This window comes from Martes martes (genome assembly GCF_963455335.1).
Source record: "Martes martes genome assembly, chromosome: 4".
Taxonomy (NCBI): Eukaryota; Metazoa; Chordata; class Mammalia; order Carnivora; family Mustelidae; genus Martes; species Martes martes.
Window position 1 is genome coordinate 90,911,477 of NC_137891.1, and position 27,770 is coordinate 90,939,246.

A 27,770-nucleotide genomic window follows, 5' to 3' on the forward strand; every position below is an offset into this window, starting at 1 on the left:
GGGAGAAGGAACTCTTGAGGTCCTGCTTTCCTGCACAAAGCGTACATTCTAGGCTCTTGCCCTGTGTGGCAAGTTCAGCAGAGGAGGCCTGCTGTTCTGGGGGGCTGGCTTGCTTCAGGGGAGTCCTGACCCACTCATTCAGCTTCCATATCTATGCCATAGTGTCCACACACCTTTATCAGCAACGAAACTGGTATTTCGGTCTCTGTGGCTTCGGGCTCCTACATCCTTCTTGGACTTTATTCTGAGTTCAGATGAGGACAGGAGGTGACATTCATTGGGCCTTTCAGAACCCCCACAGAATCCCTAGTGAGTCCACAGTGTCGGCCCTGTGGTGTCACTGTTCCCAGAGCTTCTCACAGCCCTCCCTGCTTCCTTAGGAAGTGCCATTCACACACTTCAGTGTAAGGAGGTCACCACTCTTCAGACCGCACTTAGGGAGTGGTTGCTTTGCCTTCCTGTGTAATTGTGTCCCTGATTAGATGTCTCTACCAGAAGTGTGTGTTCATGTTGAGGGGAGGAGTGGGAGACAGCTGGCCCTTTTGGATGGAGACGTTGTCAGATGTTGCTTCCAGGGACTGATTGTCTCTGCAATGGAAGGGCAATTGTGTTTAATTCCAAATTGTCCCTCCTTCTAGATTTCTCGGAAATCATGTGGCGCAATTCTGGCTTTGGGTAGAGCCATACATGTTTACCCATCAGCAGGCCTAGCCCCAGGGCGCAATATCCAAAGTGACCTCTGGGACATTTCTCCTTCCCGGAGGAGACAGTAGCCCCTTGCTATTCCTAGGGAAAACAGATCCCCTCAACTTGATGAATTGATGTCTTGGGATCTGTGTTCCTGGGCTCTGCCTGCTGCTAGAATGTACGTTCCTTGAAAACTGGGACTGTACCCTTTTTAGGTTTCTAGTCTTAGATTATTTCCTACAGTGCCAGGTACACAGAGTAAAATGATAATTGTTTCCTTAGTTACAAAACAGCAAACAGAGTTGATGAATGACAGAGAAATTAAAAACCGGGAACTTGGGAGTGAGAAAACCTTACCCCGACCAACAGCGAATTAGGTGTGGCAACAGCAGGTAACTAGTTTTAGACACCAACTAAAAAGGGAAGAAAGAGTGAATCTATAAATCGGCTTAGTTTGAAGACTAAGGGCAATTCTGATTCAAATCTGGGAGGGACTGATGCTGTAGACACTGATTTAGCCTGTCCTAGAGTAGACATGCACACCCTTGAGGCCAGCAGAGCCGTGTCTGAACAGTGGGGATGTGTTTATACTATCTGGAGAAAAGGAGGACTCCCAGCAAGTTTCAGAGTCTGGGAGCTTCAGGAAAGAAGGGGTCCCAGAGGCTGAGCCCAAACAGAGTGAGGTTTAGTCGAGAAAGGTCGCTCAGTGGTGAACGGAAAGGGAAATTATATCTTTATGGATGGACACCCCAGCGGGCAGCACATTCCAAAGAGAAGACAAAGGTCATGGAGCTGAAGAGAAGCAGGAGTGTTTGCATTGAGTCCCATGGTCAAGAAGCAGCCTCAGGAGGTTCCTCTGTGTGCATGCTTGGTGAGCACACTGTGCTCAGCTAGAGGGAGCATCACAACCGCAAAGACTGTGCACTGTAAAGGGATAGCCAGAGGAGCAGAAGGAAAGAAGACACTGTGGGTCTCTCTGTCCGCATCTAATGTGAAAGCCTTGTCTCTGTTGGGAGTGGCTGCCAAGATTTTACAGAAGGCTCAAGTCGGCTTGGGAAATTTTATATAATTCCCAGGGACTTCTCCAAAGCAAACACATACATAAAAAGGAGAGGATTAAAATTATGATCTGTCTGGGGAGTAAAGGTTTTATGAACTTGTTTTAAAAGAGTGCCATGGAGTGCATGACTCTGGGTTCTCTCTGTACCCTTCATCTTGTCTTTGGTCTTGGCCTTACCCTAACTCCCAGACTCCATTGCTTTTAAGGCAATTGCAAGGGGGATTGTCCCATGTGACATGGTTTCCTCCAGATACTCCGAGCTAGTGTGGCGCCCTAAAAGCCACTGCTGTTGGTTCCACAACAGGCCCCGGTAGAGTGGCTCTTCTGCAGTTTAGGGAACTGATACAACTCTCTAGTAGGGGATCTTTTTCTCAATGGAGTCCACCCTCGGAGGCTTAACCATGACTCAGATCCCAGCACTTCGGAGCTGACAGTAAGGAGCCAGTGTCAGGCCCTGTATCATGGAGTGGCTGGTTCACATGGAAACTGGCTTTAATAGGTTGCCTGTCACTGAGAAAACAAGAGGGCCTGCAGGAGGCAATGTGTGAGCTAATTCTCTGCCAGCCCTGCTGTTTGCTGGGAACGTGGCTGGCGGCAGACCTCCTTGGTACCTAGTATCCCTTTACATGGTGTGGGAGAGAGGGATCTAAAAATGGAGCCATTAACTGCATTACGGGAATAGATTTGCTTGTTGGAGGACGATGCTGAAGGAGGATGATACTTAACCCAAAGGAAGGCATCTCCACTGATGGGGAGGAAAATCTTTGGGAGGAGAGGATTTTCCTGCGACCCCCTCTTAAACGGCTGCTGTGCCAAGGCCATGTTCATAGAGTGAAGATCCACTTCCTTGGACACAGACAGGAAACCCTATCGAGGCGCAGCTCCTTCTCTCAAAACTCTGCATGGAATCAGAGTGCCTCCAGTTAATGGAAGTGAGAAGGAAGGAAGAGGGAGAGTCAGCTAGATCCCAACCCCAGGGTCAGGTCATCTGTGCTTAGATCTGAAAGAAACCGTTTTTCTTGGTGAGCTGGGGAAGAAGTGTGCAGTGTGGGTCTCAGTTAAAGTCTGTTAGAAGGGTTCTCTGTTAGAACCAAGTGTCTCAAATCTTGTCCACCCCCTTACCTACCTACTAAGCTGAACATATGAAATTACTACATTTGTGGGCCCAAGAGGTGAAATATCAGCAATTTCATACATTTCAACCTTGTGTGTTTATTTCTAGGAATTCAAATCCCAAGTGTTCAATAATAATAGTAGTAATAAGCATTCACACGGTATCCACAGCCCAGGTTGTCCCTTTTTTGTCTCCGAGCTGACTGGTATTGTTAGAGTGTTTCCGATTTTAGGGATGGTAAAACTGAGTAGGGTGAGATGCTAGCCTTCACAATTTGCCAGTCCAGCCAATGGCAGCATCCAGAGGGTGATGTCCCTCTCCCTCAGCGAGGCACAGCTTGCCAGTCATCAGACAGCCCTGCCCTCACCCCTGTCCGGGTCCGCATTGCTCCTGAAGCCTCATGTAGCAAGCCGAGAGCCAGGGAGCGGACCCCCTGCCTTCTTTCAAACCAGCACGACTTCCAAGGGTCTCCCTCACTTTCAATTTTTATGTTTTTATTTGTTCTCCCTCGGGTCACTGCCTTTATTTTTCCAGCCAATCTCATCCTTGCTCGTTCCCAGGAATCCTACTAACCCCTGTAGGTTTTGCTTACTCTTGTGTTATCTCTGGCACGGGGGCCATTGAGCGCAGCAAAAGTAAGTCATCCGCGTGCCAGGCTCCCTCTCAGGAACCATGGCATCTACAGCTCAAGTTAGCTGGCCTTGTCCTAGACTCCGGTGATAGCCTTCCTGCTAGATTCCCCCTCTCCTTCTAGGCCGTGGCTGTTTATCACGTCCCCTGGCTTACGGTCTTCCAGCCAGTACTTGACATTTTTCTCTGTCTTGTTATTTCTTCTTCCTCCTCCGTCACGAACCTTTTCCACCATTGTCCTCTTGGCTGTGTGAGTTTGCCAGGGAGAAGTTGGCAGTTGTTTTATTATCTATGGCACTTGCCCAGGGATGGTGTCATCTAACAGAGTGACGTCTTTTTAATGGCTAACAGATTGGAGCTTGAAGTATCTGCAAGATAATGAGGCCTACCGGGGCCAAAGGGACACGTTTTTGGTTCTCTGAGGAGAGCATGAGACACGGAATTGGGTAATATGAGGGTCCCTCCACGTTCAGTCTGGAGCCAGAGGGCCGACCCAGGTTTGGATTCCTGGGAAGTAAGAATGTTTTCTCCTGCTACAGGTCAGAGCCTGAGCAGCCGGTGGTGGCATTTCTTTTGCTTGGGGGTAGAGCAGTGGTCCTCCAGCTTTCATGATGTTTTTTTCCTCTTTGACATATTTTATCTTTAGTCAATCTGCATTTATTATAACAATTAGGAGGGAGCAGTATTATCTCTGTTTTAGAGGCAGGGAGACTTGGGCATAAGATGGTGATACGGGCTGGCCGAGATTACACGGGGGATCAGCAGGATGGCACTGTGAACCCAGGCAGTCCATCTCTGGAGCTCCTGATCTTCTTCACCACTAAGCTCATCTGCCCCTTGTGCGATTTCATATTTCCCAATTCAAGTCAGACCACTCCAGTCAAACGTGAAGAAACTTAATCTCTTAGCCTGCATTGTGCTGTCAGCGATTTTTCTCGAGGCAATGAAAACTCCTTAGGGGCTGCCATTGCTTCCTGTTCAGACTCCCTGTGGGGACAGGGTTCCCAAGTTGGGAATCACTGGGTGAGGAACAATTTCTACTCAGCCCCAAGCATCTGTCTATTGGACACCTGTTCTTCCAGACCACTGTGACAGCCAATTCATCATGTAGATGTACTTACTGCACCATCTAAAGCCAAGTTTTGAATGATGGCTCCCCCTTCCCCCACAATTTGTAGACCTCTGTTGGGAGGTCTTTTAGATTATTCCTGGACCACCAATCTGTAGGAGCCAATTCCAGATCCAGGGGAGAAGAAAGATGTGGAAGGGTTGACCTCACCTCGGTAGATGAAAGGTCTAAGAAAAAGGATTAGGAAGTTGAGGTATAGTAATTAGATCTGAAAGAACAGTATATTCTGGTTCTGTGTCTTTTCAAGTGCTGGAACAGGAAGAGAAAAGAAAGAAGAGCAGAGGTACAGGACTGCCCATGGGATAAAATCCAGGCCCCAATAAATATCTCTGGTATCCACCCCACCATCTCATCTTGCACCTGGAGCTGCGGCTGCCCTGAACTATTTTCAGTTCCCAGAACGTGCCTTCTCTTCCATACCCCCACGTGTTTGTATGTACTGTGAACTCTTCTGGGAAAGTTCTTTCTGCCTCTTGTCTGCGTGGAAAACTGCCGAGTACCCTTTAATACTCAGCTGAAATAACTGGTCTTTAGGGAGCATTTCTGGAACTTTCCAGGTGGAGGAAGTACTTCTTGCTCAGTGCTCCGTGGTCTCTTCCATGTATCTTCGGTGTAACATTCATCACACTGTTATGTGATCAGTCATTTACATGATGTTCTCTTTGTATTGAACAGAACACTCCTGAATTGGGGTAAAGACCCTATGTCTTTTTTGTCTCTGTATCTCTTGGACCTAGCACATTTACTGGCTGAAAGACTTCTTTATGATTTCAAAACCCCTTCTCTGTAGCCCTTGACTGTCTTCTGTTGACAGATGACCAATGGCCTCATCAAAGTTCCTTTTGTTACCAGAATCACTGGCCAACAGCTTGGGGAAGAGTTAAAAGTCAGAACTACGGAGAAAATAAATAGAAGAAACATAAAAAGCAACCCTCTATCATCGCAACACAAATAAAACACAAAGTATGCAGCAGAGTGCTGTCTAATAGGTTCATGAAGATAGTCATAATTGTTGTTATTATCATCAAATATTTGCTGAACTTTTTTTTTTTAAATGAGAAGTTTGGAAGAATAATTCTTATAGTCTGGCTGTTTTTCCAAATCAGTTCATCTTGAGGCATCATCAGTTTGCAAAAGAGATCTTTGGCTTGTTTCCTCTCCTTCCTTGTCTCCCTCCTCTTCAGCACGTTCTGTTGGTTTGGCCAGTGAGCAGACTGAAAAGTCTACAGAGAAGAGGCTTGGAAATCAGAGGGGTGATTTCAGCCAAAGGACTGAACAAAGAGGGTTTGGATATGGCCTCTGTTGTCACTGGAGCAAACAGGGAAAAGTAAGCAAGAGGGGAGACACTTGCCAATATGATCATCTCTGATTGGAAACCTCAGACATTGGGTCTCTGGTGTGCAACAGACCTGGAGAGGCCCACCATGTGGAACACGTTAATGACGTGAGGTTACCTAAGCCTGCTTTTTAAAAATCTGTTTTAGACAATGAATTCACTTTTAAGAACCTTATGATAAAATTTTACAAAGCTAGGGTAGAATGATGATGAATAAGTAAGCAATGTATTCCTCATGATAAACTTTGAATAGACATCCAAGTGGCTCAAGATGTTAATGGGTAGTTGGCAGAGACTCTTATAAGAGAATATGAGGATAGAAATGACTGGTCCCTGAGAGGGGGACTCAAACTGTTGTAGGTCAGAAATTCCATGACCGCAACAGAAGAAACCAAAGGAAAACTGAAACCCCTCTGAGACCTGAGTCAAGAAAGGCACAAGCAGCTATAGGAACAATTCCCAAGTCTCCAGTACTAAAAAGATTCCTTTTGTCTGCACAGTCTTGATTTTACATCAAGTTGTTTTTCTAAGTTTTAGGCTGGCTAAAATTCATGAGATAATGGTGCAGTAGTAAGACATAGGGTGAGGGGCGCCTGGGTGGCTCAGTGGGTTAAAGCCTCTGCCTTCGGCTCAGGTCATGATCCCAGGGTTCTGGGATCGAGCCCCACATCGGGCTCTCTGCTTAGCGGGGAGCCTGCTTCCTCCTCTCTCTCTGCCTGCCTCTCTGCCTACTTGCGATCTTTATCTGTCAAATAAATAAATAAAATCTTAAAAAAAAAAAGACAGAGGGTGAAAATTGACTCCTTTGCTTATTCATCAGTGCATACAAATTGAGATCTGACCGTGCAATAGTCGTCACCCTAAGCACTGGGACACAGAGAAACGGGATCCAAAGTAGACACACAAGTGAGGAAGGAAGCTGGATTATCTAATTCTTATCTTGCCACCTCACATCACCAAATCCTGATATCTAGCACTAGTGCTTTCTAACAATCACATCTATCTGATGAAGCTTAATGGAGTTTGAGGACAAATAAGATGTGGCATAGAGTGAAGAAATAGGATTAATTTTCCTAAAAGAGATATGCTTTGGATATGTAAGTAGATTCAGGAAGTATCTGGGATAAATCTATGAGAGATGGATCTACAGCAAAGCGTGGTGAGGAATGGGTGATCTCAGTCATTATTTTTCAGTACCCACAGCCCCTCCCCCACAACTCCACCACCAAAATGAACCTTCTGACAGAGCTCTGGACTGGAGGGAGCGTAGCTGTGTCCATATGTGATACCTTGTACATTACATTCTTAACTGCTAAGGAAAGTCTTCCTGATGAGGATGTGGAAAGTGTCTGGCACTTGTCACCATTTACTTACTGGTAATGGAACCAGAGAGTACAAGTTTTGTCAGAGATTTCAGTCCAAGATCAGAAAGAACTTTCTAACATCTATTAGAAAACTGAATGTTTTCCTTGGGAAGTACCCCAGCAGAGGCTGGCTAACCATTCAAGATTGCATCCCAGGAATTGGAAGTAGGTAATACCGAAGAACTTTCCCAATTTTTAAATCTCTGAGTCTACAATTCAGTCTTTCAGTTGGACTTTAGATTTGGACGGATGGGTAAATGGTCACTATCCTATATCATGTTGATGGCCTAAATAAAATTATGAATAACTTTGCCACAGCTTTTTGCCTATTATGAAAATGAAATCAAAGTTTTTCTATTTCTTGAATAAATATGATATGGGTGGTATATCGGTGTGTGATTGTTTCTTCACAGTCATCTGTCACTTTCTAGTGAAATGAGAAGGGACTGTTCTTCGTCCTTGAGCTAATGTTTTGTCCCTCATTGGTAAATGCTCCTGGGAAGAATGAGATAGGAGGTGGAACAACAAAGACCTTACCATTTGCAGTGAGCCTCCCATGCCATTAAAGGGAATCCTAAGATGTTCTGGTGGGTGGCCAACATTCCAGAACAAGGCAGTGAGATCCATGCCTGGCCTGTCTCTTTCTTACAATCATCAAAGCTCAGCATGGCTTTATCTGCCTATCCTCTTATTATTCTAAACTCCCTAATTGCTTGGACTCTTTCTCTCCATAAATAGTTCCATGTACTGTATTCAGCATTAATGTAGGTGACTGTGTGGACATGTCTTCTATTCCTACTTTTAACAGATTAACAGCTAATAAACACCATGCAACACCCTCTCTTCTCAACCTCTTCTAAAAATACAGAGTTTGATTTGCCAACATTGGTGTATTTAAAGCCTCCAAGATTCCAGGGAAGACTTTAGAAAGTTAACTGTGCAAGTAAAGCCTGTTCAGAGAGGAAATTTTCCAACACGAAGAGCCAATCAGTGTATCAGCAGCTCATCTGAGAAGAACCTCCAGGGATCTTCTAGTCATTTATAAGGACAGGATATTTGTTCTCACTTAAAAATAAAGCTTCTCACTTTATTCTTGGTCTGTAGGACTGAAGAGAACCCTGGAAATGTATTGCCTAGGGAGGAAGACAGGCAGCATAAGTTTCATCTCAAGAGGGAACATTTGTCTTTTGCAGGAAGGGATGCCCTGTTACCTTCTAGAAACTTTGCAGTGAAAGGACAGTGCTACCTACTCTTTTCCACCTTCCTTGTCCATTGTCCCTGTACTTCCGCTCCCTCCACTTAGATGGAAGTGAAGCAGTTAGTTTTAAAGAAAAGTCAGTAATAAGAAGCTTTAATGAAGTTAAAATTTCAGAGCTTTAAACAAAACCCAACCAATACTTTTTTGAGAATATCGGATATCAGCAAGTATATGACCAAGATAACTTGGATAGTTATGTTGAAGGGATGTCCATCAGCACCTCATATATATGATAGAGAATTTATTGAAGGGTAAAGTAGGCAGTGTGTGCATATTTTAATTAATGGAACCTGCAGTATCAATGAAACAGAAGGCTTAATATATTTGGAAAATACTGGATGTTTCCTGAGGTCTGATGGTCTCAAGTATGTGACCCTCAAAGACCAGCTTGATTATTAGATTTTATAGAACACAGATCAGTATTTGCAGAAATATATTGGCCCTTTTCCCTGAGGTATAATTTCTGGGACCAAACCCTTTCTTTGCCTTCAGGTGGGAATTTTTCATTGAGACAGAAACTCAAGTGTGTATGCTTGCTTGCTTCTCCTTTTGTTGCTATTACCCTGCTTGTCTCTGTTCATTTAAGTGATTTGATGGTTCTGTGGACTCCACATACTGACTGGTAGGGGTGACTCGGGGCAGCCTGTGTCCGTGCACTGCGGTAATGATGAAACATCGTCCTGTGCTTGAGAAACCGTCAGTGCCTCTCTGGGCTCAGCTCTGGTCATGATGGTATTAGTGACCTTGACCTTTAACAATTGTTTTTTTTCCATGAAGACCGGACCTCCTTTGAAGAAAGCTCCAAGCAAAATTCCATCCTAGTTAGGACTTGCTTGCACATAATCTGAATTGGGTTAATTTCTTCTTCATTATGCATTTCATTGTCATCTCTTCCTTGTGCTCTTCTAGACTAATTTCCCCGGGGGGTGGGGGGGTGAAGTCTTTCACTGCCTATGTACATACCACCTGTCAGGCAAACTACTGCAGGATCTTTAAAAAGTCAGTGCATTTCTTGGCATGATTTACAACTTCCTTTGTTGGCTTTTCTCTCTGCAGAACCGGACTGGAAGCCATCATGGAGACTTACGCGTTCTGGAGACCCCCCGTGCGCACACTCACCTTTGAGGATTTCACCACCATGCAAAAGCAGCAAGGTAAGGCCCGAGGCCATGGCCTCTTCTTAGTGATAGTGCTGGGGAGAGAGTGGGAGCAGAACTGAATACAGCACATCTAGGCCCAAGCCAAGCCATGGGTCACACCAGTTCTTCTTGAATGAAGAGTACTTGGTAGCTTTGTAAATAACCAAAGCATAACCACTTGTGCAAAGAAGCCAGCTCCAGATGCAGGGTTCTCTCCCTTTTCTGAAAAGCAAGGTTATGTTCATGTTTACAATGGGGGTGAAATGATTATTTCTATGCCTAAGTGTTCATATAGCCCTTGGTATTCAAAGAGATATTTAATAATAATTTCATGTATATGCCTCATTGCAGCCTTATCAGTTTCCTTATTCTGATTTTGTAGAGGAGAAAAAGCTCAGTCCAAACGATAGGAATGAACTGCTTAGATCTGACAGTGAGGAGGAGATCGCTGCAAGCCCATCTGAAACTTGCAACTTATGCTCCCTCCTTTTCTGCTGCACACCTGGAAAGGCACGAGACCTGTCTCAAGTTGATGTGCTGGGTGAACTTTTGCCTTGGACTGTTCTGTGTTTTTCCTCCAGTTTCTCCCTTCTCTGGTAGCTCAGGTTGGGAAGCCAGTGACTTTAGCAAAGATGGCTCGTGGGCTGACCTCAACTCTTTTCCTCAGTCAGTGGCTCTTCCCAGGGCAGGACAGCTTCACCTCAGGAAGCTTCCTAGAGTGTCAGACACTTTATGACTCTCTCTCTCTAACCTCCTCCCACCCCAAAGTGACATCAGTCAGAATTACAGAGCTTACTCTGTTCTGTCACAGGGCTGCCATTAATGGAACCCTAAGTTTTGAAATTGTGGCTCTGTCATATGGGAAACCTTTCTAGGACTGGAAGAACTAGGACTTAAAGATTATATTACATTCCTCTCCCAGAGGAGCTTCTAGCAGTTTGTGCGCTAAATTAGGTTTTGTAACCTAAATTATTGAAGTCTCTCAGGTTTTAAGATGAAGAAGGTGATTAAAAGGATAGGAGTTGGGGGCAGACCCCTTGGGTGAGACTCTCATCCCCACTCCTTCCTAGCTTTGTGACCTTGGCCAAGTTCCCCATTCTTTCTGACACTTAGTTTTCTCATCTGCAGAATGGGAAAATATAGTAGAATTCTTGTGAGGATTAAATGAGACGGTACATTTAAAACAGAGTAGACCCTCAATATGTGCTAGCAATCATCATCATCACCATCATCATCATCACCATCACCACCCCCTCGTGTCCCTGTTCATGGATACCTGAGAGGAAGTTCCCTCAGGGATGAGAGATACTGCCTTTCTGATGATTAACTATTTAAAGCATAAACCTCATCATAGGGATCTGATGAGACAAGTAATGCAGAATTTCCATCCGTTTTTTGTTTTATTTTGTTTTAAATGGAGGAGAAAAGGAAGCTTTCCGCATGAAGCAACTTTCTCCTCATAATTCTGTGAGAGAAGCATGTACTGACATATTCAGGGTGCTGCTCTTGCTCTAAGGCCCTCATGGGCCCTGAGAGGCAGAGGTGTTACGACAGTTGGGAGATCTGGGCCTTCATCTTTGATGGCCACGACTCCTTCTATAACCTTGGGCAAGTTAATTTTAGGAAGTCTGTTTCCTCACCTGCCAAAGAAGGGTAACTTTTCATTGAGGTCATTTATATAAACATGCTTCATAAATGAAAATGGGTCATTTCCACGCAAAGACACTTACTTGATCTGGTGTATTTCTGAGGTGGCTTCTTGTTTCTCTGCCCTTGCTTTACTCATTGACTGTCCAAACTGGCTAAGCGAGAATTTGTATCATGGAGGCTGGTGTGAGAAGGCTGGCAGGGATATGGCCAGTTCCTGAGAGCAGGCATTGGTGGTGACATTATGTTCACTGCTGTACCCTTGAGAACTGTCACAGGGCCTGGCAGCCTGGAAGGACCTAAGGAAAGGAGGTCGCTTGGTGGCACCGTGGCTCAGGTGGGCAGGCTCACTGATACACTGGCCTGGAACACAACCACCTGGAATGTTGTGTGGATAAGGATGTGGAGTGATGATTGGGGTTGACAGTCTGCATTTCACCAGCCTGTGGGGTGGTTGGGCAGGTGTTGACCCTTGGAAAATTGTGGTTTAAGAGAATCTGAGCTTTCTTTCTTTTTAAGATTTTTTATTTCTTTTCTTGTATTTTTTTATTTTTTTTATTTTAATTTTTAATTTTTTAAAAGACAATATTTATTTATTTATTTATTTACTTATTTGTTTATTTATTTAGAGAGAGCATGAGCCAGGGGAGGGGCAGAGAGAGAGAAGGACAGGGAGAAGCAGACTTCCTGTTGAGAGAGGATCCTAATGAGGGGCTTGATCCTAGGACCCTGGGATCATGATCTGAGCTGAAGGCAGATGCTTAACTGACTGAACCACCCAGGCACCCCTATTTTTAATTTTTTTTAAATTTAAATTTTAATTAGTGATCATACAGTACAGTATTGGTTTCTGGAGTGGAATTCAGTGATACACCACTTAACGTACAACACCCAGTGCTTATCACAACAAGTGCCCTCCTTAATGCTCATCACCCACCTAGCCCATCCCCCACCAACCCCCCTCCATCAACCCTCAGCTTATTCTCTACTGGTAAGAGTTTCTTATGGTTTGTTTCCCTTTTTTCCTTTTCCTCCTTTCCATGTGTTCATCTGTTTTCTTTCTTAAATTCCACGTATGAGTGAGATCATATGGTATTTGTCTTTCTCTGTTTTCTTTCTTAAATTCCACGTATGAGTGAGATCAATGGTATTTGTCTTTCTCTGACTGAGTTATTTCACTTAGTATAATACTCTCTAGCTCCATCCACGTCATTGCAAATGGCAAGATTTTATTTTTTTGATGGTTGACTAATAGTCCATTGTTTATATACACCATGTCTTCTTTATCCATTCATCAGTCGATAGACATTTGGGCTCTCTCCATAATTTGGCTATTGTGGATAATGCTGCTATAAACATTGGGGAGGCTGTATGTCTTCAAATCTGTATTTTTGTATCCTTTGGGTAAATGCCTAGTAGTGCAATTGCTGGGTCATAGGATGGTTCTATTTTTAATATTTTGAGGAACCTCCATACTGTTTTCCAGAGTGGCTTCACCAGTTTGCATTCCCATCAAAAGTGCAGGAGGGCTCCCCTTTCTCTGCATCCTTGCCGACACCTGTTGTTTCTTATGTCGTTGATGTTAGCCATTCAGACAGGTGTGAGGTGGTATCTCATCATGGTTTTGATTTGTATTTCCCTGATGATGAGTGATGTTGAGCATCTTTTCATGTGTTTGTCAGCTATCTGGATGTCTTCTTTGGAAAAGTGTCTGTTCATGTCTTCTGCCGATTTCTTAACTGGATTATTTATTTTTTGGGTATTGAGTTTGGTAAGTTCTTTATGAATTTTGGATACTAACCCTTTATCAGATATGTCATTTGCAAGTATCTTCTCCCATTCCATAGGCTGCCTTTTCATTTTGTTGATTGGAGAAACTGAAATTTCAAAGCAAAATGTCACACTTATTTAGTGACTCCATTTTTTATTAGTGGTGGGGGATGAACTTGGAATTATTGGATACATATGGTAGTAGGATGGGGCTAAAGGAGAAGCCAAAATTCTATTAAATTGTTTAATTGGAATACATTTTTGAACTATACACTGAACTTGATCCAGATTCTCATTATTAAGAAATATGTGGCTTGGTTTCTTGACGTTAACAAAGGACGTAAAAGAAACAACATCCAGTCCCTCTTCCCTTAAGAACTAAGAGTTCCAGTAACTCTGGACAGTATCACTCATAAAATGAAGAAAAGAGACAGAGTCATCTGTGTTGAACTGTTTTGTGTCTTAGAAGAAGTAGAGAGTGTTGAACTTGTAGTGGCAACTTCAGTGGCAGACGGAGTTTTGTAGCAGTTCCCTTATGGCGAAGTGAGTATTGGCAGCATTGGCGCCAAACTTAAGTTCCACATGATGATTGCCTCACCCAACGTCCACATAACCTCATCCCTTCAGACAGATGACTATCTGGGATGTCAGATCCGCGGACCCGAGCCAGTTTTGTGCTCCTGTTGCTGCTGCTGCTGGAGGCTGGGCCCACTCTTCTGTCTGAGTGAGATTAGGAGGCTGCTTTTTTCATCCCGTCCTTGTGGTCATTTTTGTGTCTCTCTCACAAAGACCCGTTTTTGATAAAATTTCAAAGGAAAACCCCTTAGTTGAATTAGCCACCATTTTGCAAAACCCCAGAACTTTCTATTTTAAAAAAGATACTGAACAGGTATTCTGTATAGTTGTTTTCTCCTATGGAAAAGAATGCATGGGATTCATCCTCCTCAGCCTTTTACACAAAAAGAAACCAAGGTACAGAGCAGTCTACTTGCATGTTTGCCGCTAAGTGGTGGCAGAAGTGAGTTGAGGATTCCCAGGTGGCTCTCCATCTCGATGGAGCCCTTGCCTTTCCACCACTTTCCTTTCTTCATTCTTACTCACTAGAGCTTTAATTCATGGCAACATTTTTTTTTTTTTTTTTAGTTTACTCTTCTTTTCTTGTTAGCAACTTGAACGTTAACTCTAAATAGGTCAGTATTCTATTTTCATCAAGTCAGATGTCTGGTCTTACCTTCAGACATCTTCCCTGGGAATCTGCCAGGGAGTTCATACGTTGGGAGAGTCTGAAGCTAGGGATTACATTTCCGGAGCGGCTTCTGCCCAAACACGGCTAGTGGTGGGGCCAAAATGAACCAACCATGGAAGTGGCTTGGGGGATGTCGACTGAGGCAACACAGATAGAGAAGAAAAAAGAAATCTCAGGCTAGTTATGGCCAAGGGCAGTCCTGTTGTTCTTTTGATGTTTACTGTGGAGCTATTTGTTTGGCCCCAACTGAGGGAGCCTCTGTGAGTGCCCTCCTTCTCCGTGGGGTCTGACAACTGTTGTTTATAAGGAACCATCGTGGACCAGTGACACCAGAGCTGGTAGAACATCTTCATATGTGGAAGTAAGGGGACCTGTCATTTACAGAAACCCTCCCTTCTCCTCAACTGGTAGCAGACAAAACAGAGGGATTTTAACACTGTTGGGGCTTTTTATATCTGTCAGGCAGTTAAAAGGATGTTGAGCGTCTCTGTCAGTGTTAGGCATTTCATCAGTTTGATTTGTAATAATTACAAATTACGATTACAAGGTTGGTCCTTGAAAGGGATTAGATCCTGAGAATTCATACCAGTAAAAAGTAGAGAAAGGAGGACAGTTCAGTGGACAGCGTGGCTTTGAACTCCTGTGGATCGCCGAACAATTCAGAGATTGCCACTTAATGCAGATCTCATTTATCACTGAGATCAGGAATGATGCCCATGAGCAGCTCAGATGCCCCCAGTTGAGATGCTCAGATGCCCCCAACTGAGGGCATCTCAGTTGAGTCCACTAAAAGTTATTGGTGACATATCCTATGTTGTCCCAAAGTCCCTTATGCTCAGTGTGTCCAAAATTGAGTCTGATTTACCTCACAGACTTGGCGCCCTCTCCTGGAGGAAGGACACTGCTATCCACTCACCATCGAGGTGTTTCCTTCCCTCCCCTACCCACCATAACCAACAGTCACCAAGTTCTCGAACCCACCCACATCTCTAATCTCCCTTGCACCACCCTGCTCCAGACTCCCACTTGACTTCATTCTCAGCAACCCCCAATCCCTGCCATTGTGGTAACATAGCTGCCAGCAGCCCTAGACCTCCATCTTCTTAAGTTTAAATCTGATGGTAAAGGTCACATGCCCTTCTTAAGGTTTCTAGCAAAATCTCACTGAGTCTCACTGACTCTAACTGTGTCACCTCTGAACCAATTACTGTGGTGGGGGCCGGGGAATATGATGCTTGGACCATCCAGTCCTTAGTCACCTGCCTTCCTCAGAGATGGGGGGCAAGGGCTGAGGGGGGGAGGGGGTTTCTCAGTGGGAAGCTGGGTAGTGTGGCCAGGAAAGAGGCAGATCAGCTCTAAATGGCAATCACAACCGATGTGTATACAACACAGGGAAGGCAGTAAAACAAGTAGCAGAAAAAACAACCCAATTAATGGAAGGGGAAAAGATGGGGCCAGTCCACCTGGGGCAGTGTCACAGGTGTGAGACAGGGCCATGCAGGAAGCACAGAGACCCAGAACCCAGAGGACCTATGTGAAATATGAGAATTGGGTGAATATATTAAAAGCTATTTTAAAAGGAAGAGGTTCAGATCCATGCATAGCTTTAAACTTTATGGAGAAGGATGCATTGGGAGTCTTTCTAAGATCGAAACCACAAAATCTCATTAGCACTGTAGTGTTATGCATCTGCATTTTAAGAAGGGTACTCATTTCAACGAAGGGTAATTCCTTAGTAGGGATGGACAGGGCTGGGATCATGACCATTTATTTCATGGCCTCTGGGTTTATTCCTCCGATGAGTCCATAGGGTGTTGACATTTTACCTTTTACCTGTTTGCAAGCCTCAAAGAAGGCTGCTCAGGGCCACGGTGACTCCACCGTGTCCATTCTTCAGGGACACATGCCACTGAGTGATAGGAGAGAAGAGTCAGGCTGATGGAACCAAGTAATCACAAGGAAATTTATTCTTTGCTAGCCCAGATGGGGTATTGTTTTTACTGTTTTTCAGATTGGGGGTTGGGGGGAATAAAGCACAACAAAATAATCCCCAAAGGAAACTGTATGTGGAAGCCTCCATGTTACAATCTGGAAGTGATCGATTTAAAGATGCAAAAGTCAGCAGGTTTGGTATTCAGGATTTTCATGGTCACATTTAACTTGTCTTCATGGTATACAAGTATATTCTAGGTTATTGTCCTCGTATGGAAGCACTGCTAAACATGTATTCTTTTTGGTTAGTTTGGCCCTGAGCCTTAAATATTGGAACAGGCTAATGTTAAGGATGAATTTCGATGAGCACTTCCTCGCTTGGGTCCATGGGTAAAACAGGATGCAGGGAGGAGGGACGGGTGGGGGATTGGTCTTGGAATACCAGAGACTTTTCAGCTACTTGGGCATTGCATTTTCGTCACCTCTCAGAAGCGGTTTAAGACCTCTGAGGACAGTGGGAAAGACACCAACCTACCTATCTGTGTTCAATTACACTTGCTTGGTCTGAGAAGAGATAGACATGGGGCATCAAATTTCCATTCTGGGAGGGGGTGAGGGGAGAGGGAAAGATAGTCCAGAGAGGAAACAGAGGTGGTTTAGCTTTTGGGAAGATTGGCTTAATGGGCCCATAGTGGTTAAGGGCCCAGTGCTCCATCATTCACAGCCATGAAGGCAGCCTGTTACATCCGGGCACCTAGCTGTGACATAGGCTCACCAGTGTGCAGAGAGGCCAAGAGGCTCAGCTCCATGGATAGGAGCCAACACTTGAGAGTTGGAACCCGAATGTCCTAAGATTCCTTTCTCCTTCCCTCCCTCCTTCTTCACTTACAGAAGGGCAGAGAAGAGGAAACAATATTTACAATGTGCTGAACCTTGACAAATACTTAATGCCTATGTGCACTTTTTATTATATGTTATTTCATCTGTTTCTCGAAATATCCCTACAGAGGGAGACACTCAAAATTTCACTTCCATAGAGAGGCTCACTCACAAGATGCCATACTCAGTAAGAGGGCCGGGCAATCCAAAACTCTGTAGTCCATGCTCCTCTATTAAATAAGGTCTCAGTCCAGACTCTTACAGCGTCCGGGAGGGGATGAGGTGAGACTGTTATGCAGGAAAGGGAGGTAGGCTTTTCCTGTGAGAGGCAGCTCTGACCCCTTGGCAGAAGTGTGCTCAGGCCTCCCACTCTACCCTAGCTCTTCTGTGATGTGAGGCCTCAAGGCAGCCCGGTGTTGAGATGCACAGGGAGGACTGCCTACCTCCTGAGGCTTTATTTAGCCCTTGGCTGGTTCTCCCCATCTTATACAGCGGCCGCTAGTCTGCGAGGTAAGAGAGTAACGACTTCTCAGTATGTTGGCTTGCTTCTCTGCAAAATGTGTACCATAGTCTGCTCTTTCTATGTGGACTATGAAAAAGAGCTATTATTTGTACTGAGTACTCTTAAGTGCATAGCAGCGTTTCTTCAAACGCTAGTTCATGTGGGGGCTCCCACCCCCTGAAACGCAGCAGGCCACCAAGTCTCATTTCCAGGGAGTGTCATTTAAAAGCCAAAAGCAAGCTGACTACACACTTTTTAGCATGTACCTCTCTCATCTGCTCAGCAGAAATCCCTGTAACTTGTTAATAGTTCTCTTCTTATTTTTCTGTAGTGAAACCAATTGCGGCCTTAAATCAGTACCATTCGTTCCATCTTGGGCCATCTGAGAAAACCATTTAGAGTTGTAAAAAGTCATCTGCTCCATTTTGCCTTCCTGCAGCGAGGCCAGGGCCGGAGCTGATGGAGTATCCCTAGAGCAGGACAGTGCATTGTGCTGAACGGGCAGTCTCTTCGGGGACGGCATAAACACCAGATCTGGGGGAGAGCAAGGTTGGACTTTCAAAGAGTGGAGACCAGATACATGTCCCATAAAACACAAATCTCTTTACAGCTGGAGTCGAGTTTCTCCATTTGTGCCATTGAACTTATTTCCCTGAAGCTCATAGCGTTTAGGGTAGAAGAGGAGGAAAATGTGTAGAGTGCCACTTGCAGAGCAGGAATCTCTGAGTTTCCCATAAGGCCCTGGAGGCAGGTCACTCAGGGGTCCAAAAACAAGAAGTAGGAGATGTCCTTCCTCATGCTTCTCAGCTGTCCCCTTCCCAAACTCCTTTACATCAAAATGGTTCCTTGAAAAGTCCTTGCTATTGGTCATTTACGTTGTAGCATAAATTTAATCCTCAGGTGCCAATAGAATTCTGAGGACAGAAACAGAAGCCTGTCAGTTCGAGACCCTCTGTCACAGATGAAGAGAAGGAAGAGGCAGCCCACATTGCCTGTGGTCATGAGCTGAAGGGAGGCCAGTGGACCTAGAATTAGTCTGGTTTACTTCTCGCCTTGGTATATATGATATTGCCTTACCTCACTTTGTGGAATAAAAATCTTCTTACCTCTCTTAAAGGAATTTAAGGCATAAAGAAGAAACAGGATGGAGAATTTCCTGAAATGATTCTAAAATCAGCAATTGTTTATTCTTCTATTTTGGAAGTTCATTGGGGGAAATTTTTTGACCAAGGAAGAGATGATATTAGTTGGGTTTTGTAGAAACTCAACTCTGAAGAAACTATTAATGAGCTAAATTTGAACTTCCCTAGTCAATACCACTACCATATTTGTGGGTGTAGGCTGAGGCTAAAAATGAAATTTAGGTTTCTCTTTGAGGTTATCTGCCCCTCGGTTTGCACATCTGGACCCTCCTCCCTGACACACTGTGGATGGTTTCTCTGGATCCCAGTATTTCCAGATGCCTGCTGGTTTTCTGCACATTTCTCTCACTGATTAAAAACCTTATTCCTGCTCCTTTACACTTAAAATGTCCTTTACCCTTCTATAGCAGCTCAGGTTCTAAGAATCCTCACAAGAGTTGTGGATGAGCTAGGGGCACCATGCTCCTTGGGGGAATCAGGGCTCTCACAACTCTAGGAAGCTCCCAACCTTGCCCCAAAGGAGGAATTCCATCATGGTAGAGTTCCTATATGGAAGACAGAGCAGCCTCCCATTCTGGAATTCAAATGAAAGGTCCGGCAGCCCCAGCATTCACCACTGCCTTTAACTGCCAATGGGGGGGGGGCAAGATGGGCTGTTGCCCAGTTGCTTCGTAGCCCTGGGAAAGGAGAGGCTTGGAAGGGTCATTTTTGCCTTCTGAAACTATCTGAGAACACGTGTGAAGTAAGTAGGTTGAGGTGAACTGGCCCTTCCTTTGTTGCTGCTTCAGCCCCCAATCCAGTTCTAACATCCGCATGTCCGAGGAGCAACTCTGTCAAATACAGTGTCAGGAGCTTGAGGAGATGAAAGGGACCTGGAGGTCTGCTCACCCCGAGTGTGGTCTCCAGTCCAGACATCAGCATCAGTCTCAGAAATGCAGATTCTCAGGCCCTGCCCGGGACCTGTAGAATCAGAAGCCCTGGGGTAGAGTCAGCGATCTGTTTTAACAAGCTTTTCATGTGATTCTCATGCAGCTTAAAGTTTAAGAATCACTCTGCTGGGTGCTTTGAAATAAGGAATTTGGTTGGTATCACTGGTTTTCAACCCTGGCTGTGCATCAGAATCCTTTGATTCTCATGTAGTTGGTCTGAGATGGGATCAGGAACTTAAAGCTCGTGGCTTCTCTTAGCTTGGGAACTACTGAATCCGATTCAGTTTCTCATCTTCTGGATAAAGAAACCCAGAGAAGATAGGGATGTGCTCAGGGTCACATGGGGGTTTTGTGTGGCAGGCTGGGAGAAAGGAGGGCTCCTGACTTTGTGACCTATCTGGACTCGCCCTAACAAACATCCCAAATCCACAAATTACATTTACAGTCTTGGTTCCAATCTCTGACACACAGGACAGGCTTTTCTAGAGGGAGATTAGCAGAGCCTCTGAATTATAATGCTTTAGTTACAGGTTAGCTTTGTTTTATGCTAACCTAGCTCTTCTGGTTGTGCTCATAATATCTTTTATATGACAGAACTTTGGTCCCACACCTCACCTCCTCATAATACCTGGGCCTCCTGCTCAGCCTTTCCAAGCCTCAACCTTGACTTGGCACCTTGCCCCAGTACCCCATTTCCTTTCCGGGTGAGAGCCTGAGATTTGGTATGCTGTGTTTTTAGCTGGAGGACTAAATATGGCAAGGTCAGCAATAGTCCCAGGTGACAACATGTAGTTAATGCATTTCCATGCACAATGCGGGGAAGCTGAACTGGTGGATTTTAAAGTTAGTTGTCAGAGGTCTTACTGGAAAGCGAATTTGCTCATGAGAAATGGCAAAGTCAGTATTGGAGGGATTATCTTTTCCTTTTAAATAAGACTTTGAGGACACACACAGACACAAGAGTTTAGTGTTCTTTTGTGTCCCCTCTTTTGGACTGTGTGTGTGTGTGTGCCCATGCCCATGTACCTGTGCACAGGTAGAATCACTTGACCTAAGTCTGCCAAGTTAAGAGAAAGTGACAGTTCTATAAAAATCAGCCCATCTTGGGCATTTGAGGGCACCTGCTGCCTGGCTTGCATCTGGCCTGCACAGACTCCTCTTAAAAGGCCTCTGACTCACTCTGGAAGACAGTATGGAGGTTCCTCAAAAAGTTGAAAATAGAGCTACCCTACAACCTAGCAATCACACTACTGGGTATTTACCCTAAAGATATAAATGTAGTGATCCGAAGGGGCACATGCACCCGAATGTTTATAACAGCAATGTCCACAATAGCCAAACTATGGGAAGCACCTAGATGTCTGTCAACAGATGAATGGATAAAGAAGATGTGGTATATATACACAATGGAATACTATGCAGCCATCAACAAGGGGAAAGCTTGGGGCTCCTGGGTGGCTCAATGGGTTAAAGCCTCTGCCTTTGGCTGGGGTCATGGTCCCAGGGTCCTGGGATCGAGCCCCGCATCGGGCTCTCTGCTCAGTGGTGAGCCTGTTTCTCCCTCTCCCTGGCTCTCTGCCTACTTGTGATTTCTGTCTATCAAGTAAATAAATAAAATCTTTTAAAAAAAGGGGGGGGGAAGCTTGCCATTTGCAATGATGTAGTTGGAACTAGAGGGTATTATGCTGAGCGAAACAAGTCAGGGAAAGACAACTGTCATATGACCTCTCTGATATGAGGAATTGGAGAGGCAGGGTGGGGCGTCATGGGGGGCAGGGAGGGAAAAAATGAAACAAGATGGGACTGGGGAGGGAGGCAAACCGTAAGAGACTCTTAATCTCAGGAAACAAACTGAGGGTTGCTGTTGGGGAGATGGAGGGATAGGGTGATAGGGATAGGGTGACTGGGTGATGGATATTGCGGAGGGTTATGTGCCATGGTGAGTGTTATGACTTGTGTAAGACTGATGATTCACAGACCTGTACCCCTGAAACAAATAGTATATGTTAATTTTTAAAAAGGCCTTTGGCTCAATGGTATTCACCTTTTATTTTTTAGGGGGCAGCACAGGCACATCCCCGACCACCTCCAGCACAGGGACACCATCCCCTTCAGCTTCTTCTCACCTTTTATCTCCATCCTGTTCTCCTCCAACATTTCATCTGGCCCCCAACACTTTCAATGTGGGCTGTCGAGAGAGCCAGCTGTGCAATCTAAACCTCTCCGATTATCCACCATGTGCCCGAAGCAACATGGCAGCCTTGCAGAGCTACCCAGGGCTGAGTGACAGTGGCTACAACAGGCTCCAGAGTGGCACGGCTTCAGCCACTCAGCCCTCAGAAACCTTCATGCCTCAGAGGACTCCATCCCTGATCTCAGGAATACCGACTCCTCCCTCGTTGCCTAGCAATGGCAAGATGGAAGCCTACGGCGGCCAGCTGGGGTCCTTCCCCACTTCCCAGTTCCAGTATGTCATGCAGGCGGGCAATGCGGCCTCCAGCTCCTCGTCACCGCATATGTTTGGGGGCAGCCACATGCAGCAGAGCTCCTACAACGCCTTCTCCCTCCACAACCCTTACAATCTCTATGGATACAATTTCCCCACTTCTCCCAGGCTAGCTGCAAGCCCAGAAAAACTGAGCGCCTCTCAAAGCACTTTACTCTGTTCTTCTCCTTCCAATGGGGCCTTTGGCGAGAGGCAGTACCTGCCCACAGGGATGGAGCACAGCATGCACATGATCAGCCCTTCGCCCAATAACCAGCAGGCGACCAACACCTGTGACGGCCGGCAGTACGGGGCGGTCCCAGGCTCCTCCTCCCAGATGTCCGTGCACATGGTTTAATGGCCAGTCTGAACACCAGGGAGCCCACTGCAGCCAGGGCCCCAGCATCTCCATGAGCAGATCTTCCTTTCTGGAAGCCGAAGCCTTTGAAAAATGGGAACTGTTTTTTTTTTTTTTTTTTCTGGAGGAAGAAAGCACATACCCAAGAATAACAAAAGACATTTAAGCCACTGAAGGAAATACTTGCAGTGGAGTCATCTCTGACTCAGTGGCCATTCTCCTGCCTTCCCAAACCTTAGTTTTATAAAGCATTGCCTACTCCAGAGTGGCCTTTGAAGAAACTGAATAATCATTTTATAATAATGTTAAGGGAGATGCTAGCATGTAGCAGCCATGAAAAGTTACCCTGACATGAATACAGACATACCTGTACATGCATACATACAAACATACGTACATACATACGTGCATGCATGCATACACACATATATTCACACAAACTCTTCACCAACACACACGCACACTGACTTGGAAGGGTGTGAACTCTGTGCAGGGGGCCCCAGGTGGGGGCTTTCACCAAGAATCCATCTCTACAACGCTAGATGGACTGGGGCAGCAATGGCAGTCAGTCTTTCTGCCCTGTAGCCTGGAACAAACCGTGTATCCTGGAGCCCCTTCCAGTCCGTGAGGGTAGACAGACATCAGCACTACAACTGGACTTGGCTTCCTGAAAATGATTGCTTTTGAACTTTGGCTCTCCTCACTTGGCATGCTATCGTTGACGTTCCCAGGGGTGCCTGTGAAAAGAGAGTAAGAGCAGCCGAAGGAGAAAGGAAGAGAAGGAGTAGTGAGCAAGAGAGAGAGGCGGAAAGCAAGACTGAGAGAGGAAGTGTGAGCAATGGTGAGAGTTGTAATGTATGGAGGAAATTGGTTTTGGTTTGGTCCCCCCTTCTTCCCCCCTACAGGTTCTAGAAAGAATCATGGCATCACCGAGGAGTAAACCTCTCTGGGACATTATGCAGAGTCGGGGCACTGGTGACAGGGACCGGGGCAAGGAATGCACTTCGATCCTGCAGCTCTGACCACTCTTCTCCCGAAGGGAGGCGTGCCCCGCGTGGGCAGTGCTAATTTCAGAGCCTGCAGCCTGGCAGGGGAGGGGGACCGGAAGGAGTATGAAGAAGGAAGGGTGTTATAAGCCTGACAGATGATACCAAGAGCAGAGGTGACATAAAGAGGCCTGGCCCTCCACATGCCAGATCCAGACACCTGACCTGGATCGCCTGCCTCATAGCCCCCTGCGGCAGGAGGAATCCGGGCGCGTCCCAGGGAATTACAGATGGGTCTTCTCCATCCTTCCACCTGCCCTTAGATCTCCAGTTTTTTCAAATAGTTTATTGCATTTTGAAGTTTTGGGTTTTTTCCTTCATCTTTCCCTTCCCTTTCAGATCCTTTAATGTTAAGAAAACAAGTGAAGTTTGGTGCAAGCTAAACTTTTTAAGTGGTGTGGAAATGCAAATAATACCAAGTAAAATAATAACAGATATTATTAAGATTTTTGGTTTTGAGGTGTTGTAGATAAATGTATTTATGTGCCTAGTGGGGAATCCAATATTATGAATATTAAAAAAGGGGGCAATAAAAAGGGTTTGTAAAATATGTATGAAGTAAAGGTGTATTAAAAATTTGCCCTTATGCACGGAACTCTGTTTCTAAGTGCCAAGCACAGAAAGCCGCTAAATAAAATCTTTGCAATTGTCTTATGGCGTGTTTGTACGGAATAAGTAAATAGCAGTGTATGCATTTGCGTTGTGCTTTACAATGAGCATGGCACTCTCGTCTCTGCTGCTTGGCGTGATCTTTATGTAGACCTCCTCAAGCAGATTTCTCCATCCTCATTTTGACTAGTGACTAAACTCCAGTGAGGTTGAGTGGATCCTCCAGGATCGAAGAGCCGGTCAGAGAGGGAGCGAGGACTTGAAACCAGGTCTGACTGTAGGGGGCTGTTTGCTTTCGTGCCAGCTGCAGAATCCAGCCAGTCCAACAGCGACCCTCATCCCGGCCCTGTGCCCTGCATGTGATACCATTCTTTATATGCATATCTCAGCTCATTCCCCCATAATTCTGTGAGATAGGTGTTATTTTGATCATCATTTCAGAGATCTGGAAACAAGCTTAAAAAAAAAAGTATGGGACGCAGGCCCTCGTGTAGCAAGTGATTGAGCGGGCCTTTGGAGCTCTGGGTCTGTGCTGCCTGAGCACCCCCCCTGCCCCCCGCGATCCCGTTGGGCACTTGGACAATCAGGAAAGAAGTTTCGTCCTGAGGCAGTGAGGTGAGTTCGGGTCTGAGGCTGTTTGATCATACACTTACACCCCCCCACCCCTCCCCCACCCGGCCCCACTTTAAAAGCGCCTCCACAGCCCCGGGAGGGAGGGATTTTTGAATCGCCCTTACCAAATGACAACTTAGAAGAGACCAACAAAGCGCCTCAGGCTGTTCCACTTAGAAGCACTTTCTCATATTCTCCCCGTCCCCCCCCCCCCCCCAGTATTTTCTCATTTGATCCTCACAGTAACCACTGGGGGATGGACAGGGTAGGAAGTATTGTTTTGCAAATGGAAGACCAGTGGTTGGATTATTTCCCCCTAGACAATGACACTGGGAGCCCACTGACCCATTTCACCTGGGCTTGATTTGGGGGGTCAAGTTGTCCACTACCACACTCATTTACCGGAAATGGAGCTTGGTTTGGGGGAGCAAACACTTTAATCATAGCATTGGTTTTATAGATGACTTCAAAGACTGAAAGGCTGGACAGTTCCATCAGCTATTACATGGTTGCCGAAAGACCTGGAGTGATAGCTGATGAGAATCTCTATGGATTGTAGGTGTGACATGTCTCAAGATTTAAAAAGGCACCATTTATGTGGAAATCTTGCAGTCAACCTTTGATTCATAAGGGCAGACTGAAAACAACTACATATAAAGGTTACAGTTATTTCTTTCTGATTTAGCAGTATACCAAATATTATGCACTGTTAGTGTTTGAGGTTTCAGGTAACAGATAATCATCATATGCCAGGGAGCAAACTTTACACAGAAATTTCCATATTTTAGGGGCACCTGGGTGGCTCAGGGGGTTAAGCCTCTGCCTCTGGCTCAGGTCATGATCTCAGGGTCCTGGGATCGAGACCCGCATCTGGCTCTCTGCTCGGCGGGGAACCTGCCTTCCCCCTCTCTGACTCCATCTCTGCCTTGTGATCTTTGTCTGTCAAGTAAATAAATAAAATCTTTAAAAAAAAAAGAAATTTCCGTATTTTCATTGAACAGAGTAAGAATTTTGATAATCATTTATGAGTGTTAAGTACAGAAAATTTCTGTAATTTGGATTAATTAGAACACTCCAAGTCAATTACATCTCAATTATGGCATGTGTCTTTATAAATGGTAAAGTAATAAAAATATTTCTTTTAACAAACTGGATAAAAATTTTCAAGAATATGCTGTACTCAATTCTTTTTAATGGAATGGTGAAAATTCTTTATGATTGGCACACTGAGTACATATAAAGAGCTATTAGAAAGCTATTCCACCCTTACTCATGTTTCTGGACAAAAGTCTGTTTTGTTCCTCTTTGCATCCTTGGAAAGTTTGTGGCCCAGTACAGATTCTCAATACATAGTCATTTTTACTGCTGAATTTGTTGGCCAAGCCCATTTTTCAAGGATAGTGCAAGATGGTTGCACGGATGAATTATCACTCACTCCAAATTAATGGGCCCAAATGAACAAAGATTATCCTTCATATGGCATTCCATGGCAGAGTAATATAAATTTAGCTTACATACTAGCTTGCCAGGATCCACTAATACATAATGGAGGACTAAAAAAAAAGAAATGTATCTGATAGTTTCTTTCTTGAAAGGTTTACTTTCCAGGCAGTCATGTGCCTATGGGGCAAATGATGTGAAAGACTGAAAATTCAGAGGAGATGCTCAGGGTAAGAAGGTGAGGTTGGAACTGTTTTCACTGGGTGGGGGCGGGGGTAGAATGATAGAGTTTGAATGATGCTCAGAATTTTTATGTTTTATTAATTTATTTTTAAAGATTTTATTTATTTGTTAGAGTGAAAGAGAGAGAGAGCACAGGCAGGCAGAGTGGCAGGCAGAGGCAGAGGGAGAAGCAGGCTCCCTATGGAGCAAGGAGCCTGATGCGGGACTTGATTCCAGGACACTGGGATCATGACCTGCGCTGAAGGCAGCTGCTTAACCAGCTGAGTCACACAGGTGTCCCAATGCTCGGAATTTTTATAGAAGGAATGGCAAGTTAAGAATGAAATAACAACTTAAAAGTCAATCAATAAATAAGTTTTGGAAGAAAATGATAGCATCTTGATTCAAGCCTAGTAATTTAATAAAAAAGATTTCAGAACCTTCTTGTAGCTCATAGACTAATAGCCTCTTCTGTGAAACAGTTCATCATTAGCACATAGAGGGTAGACATGGAAGGGCAGAGGTGCTTGGCTGACGCCGAATGTTTGATTCATTGCTTGGCACTTGGAGGATTCCAGAGAAGCTCTGCAGTACTAATTTGCATTCAATAAACTAAAGGAGAGTTGTCCTCCTAAGGAAACCCAGCCACAAAGCTAAATTTTCACAAAGTGTCGGTGCTTACGGTTGTTGGTTGGAGATCTGATTTCCTCCAGAGAGGGCCGTACCTGTGACTGGCTACATTAGTTCATCTGGTTCAATGTCAATAAACATGTATTTCATGCCTAGTCTATATCAAGCACTGCCTTTGGCATGAGGACATAGAGGTGAACAATTTGCACATTCTTGATTCTGAGGAGTTCATGGTCTAGTGAGAGACGGCTACGGGATACCCTAGCAGAAAAATGAATAATATAATTTCAGATTCCAAGAGTCATCTTGAGGGGATTACAAACAACAGAATGATAGAGAGTGATTGGGGAATGAGGATAAGGAATCATTTAAATAGGGTTTTCTAAGAGGGCTGTTCTAAGGAGACGACTTTTGAGCAAGTACACATGCGGACGTCATCTCAGAATTTGCTTTCTCCAACTTACACCGAGGGCAGCCAGATCCTCACCAGAGGTTGTGCTCTGCTGGTCTTGCATCAGCTGAGGCTGTTGATTTTTGTTCTTCCAAGGGCTTTGTAGCATTGGTCCTTATTTGCTGAAACCTGGCTGCTGGCCTTCTGGGACCG

At 45.0% G+C, this 27,770-nt stretch overlaps 1 protein-coding gene across 1 annotated transcript in view; it reads left to right on the forward strand.

The window, feature by feature from the left end:
* TBX15 (T-box transcription factor 15) overlaps positions 1-25,838 on the forward strand; it is a 104,971-nt gene extending 79,133 nt beyond the window's left edge. Inside the window, exons 7-8 of the mRNA XM_080802779.1 lie at positions 9,635-9,732; positions 21,823-25,838. Coding sequence (XP_080658905.1) covers positions 9,635-9,732; positions 21,823-22,607 — 883 coding nt within the window. The 3' untranslated portion in view covers positions 22,608-25,838. The remainder of the gene's footprint in view (positions 1-9,634; positions 9,733-21,822) is intronic.
* Positions 25,839-27,770: the final 1,932 nt, after the last annotated feature.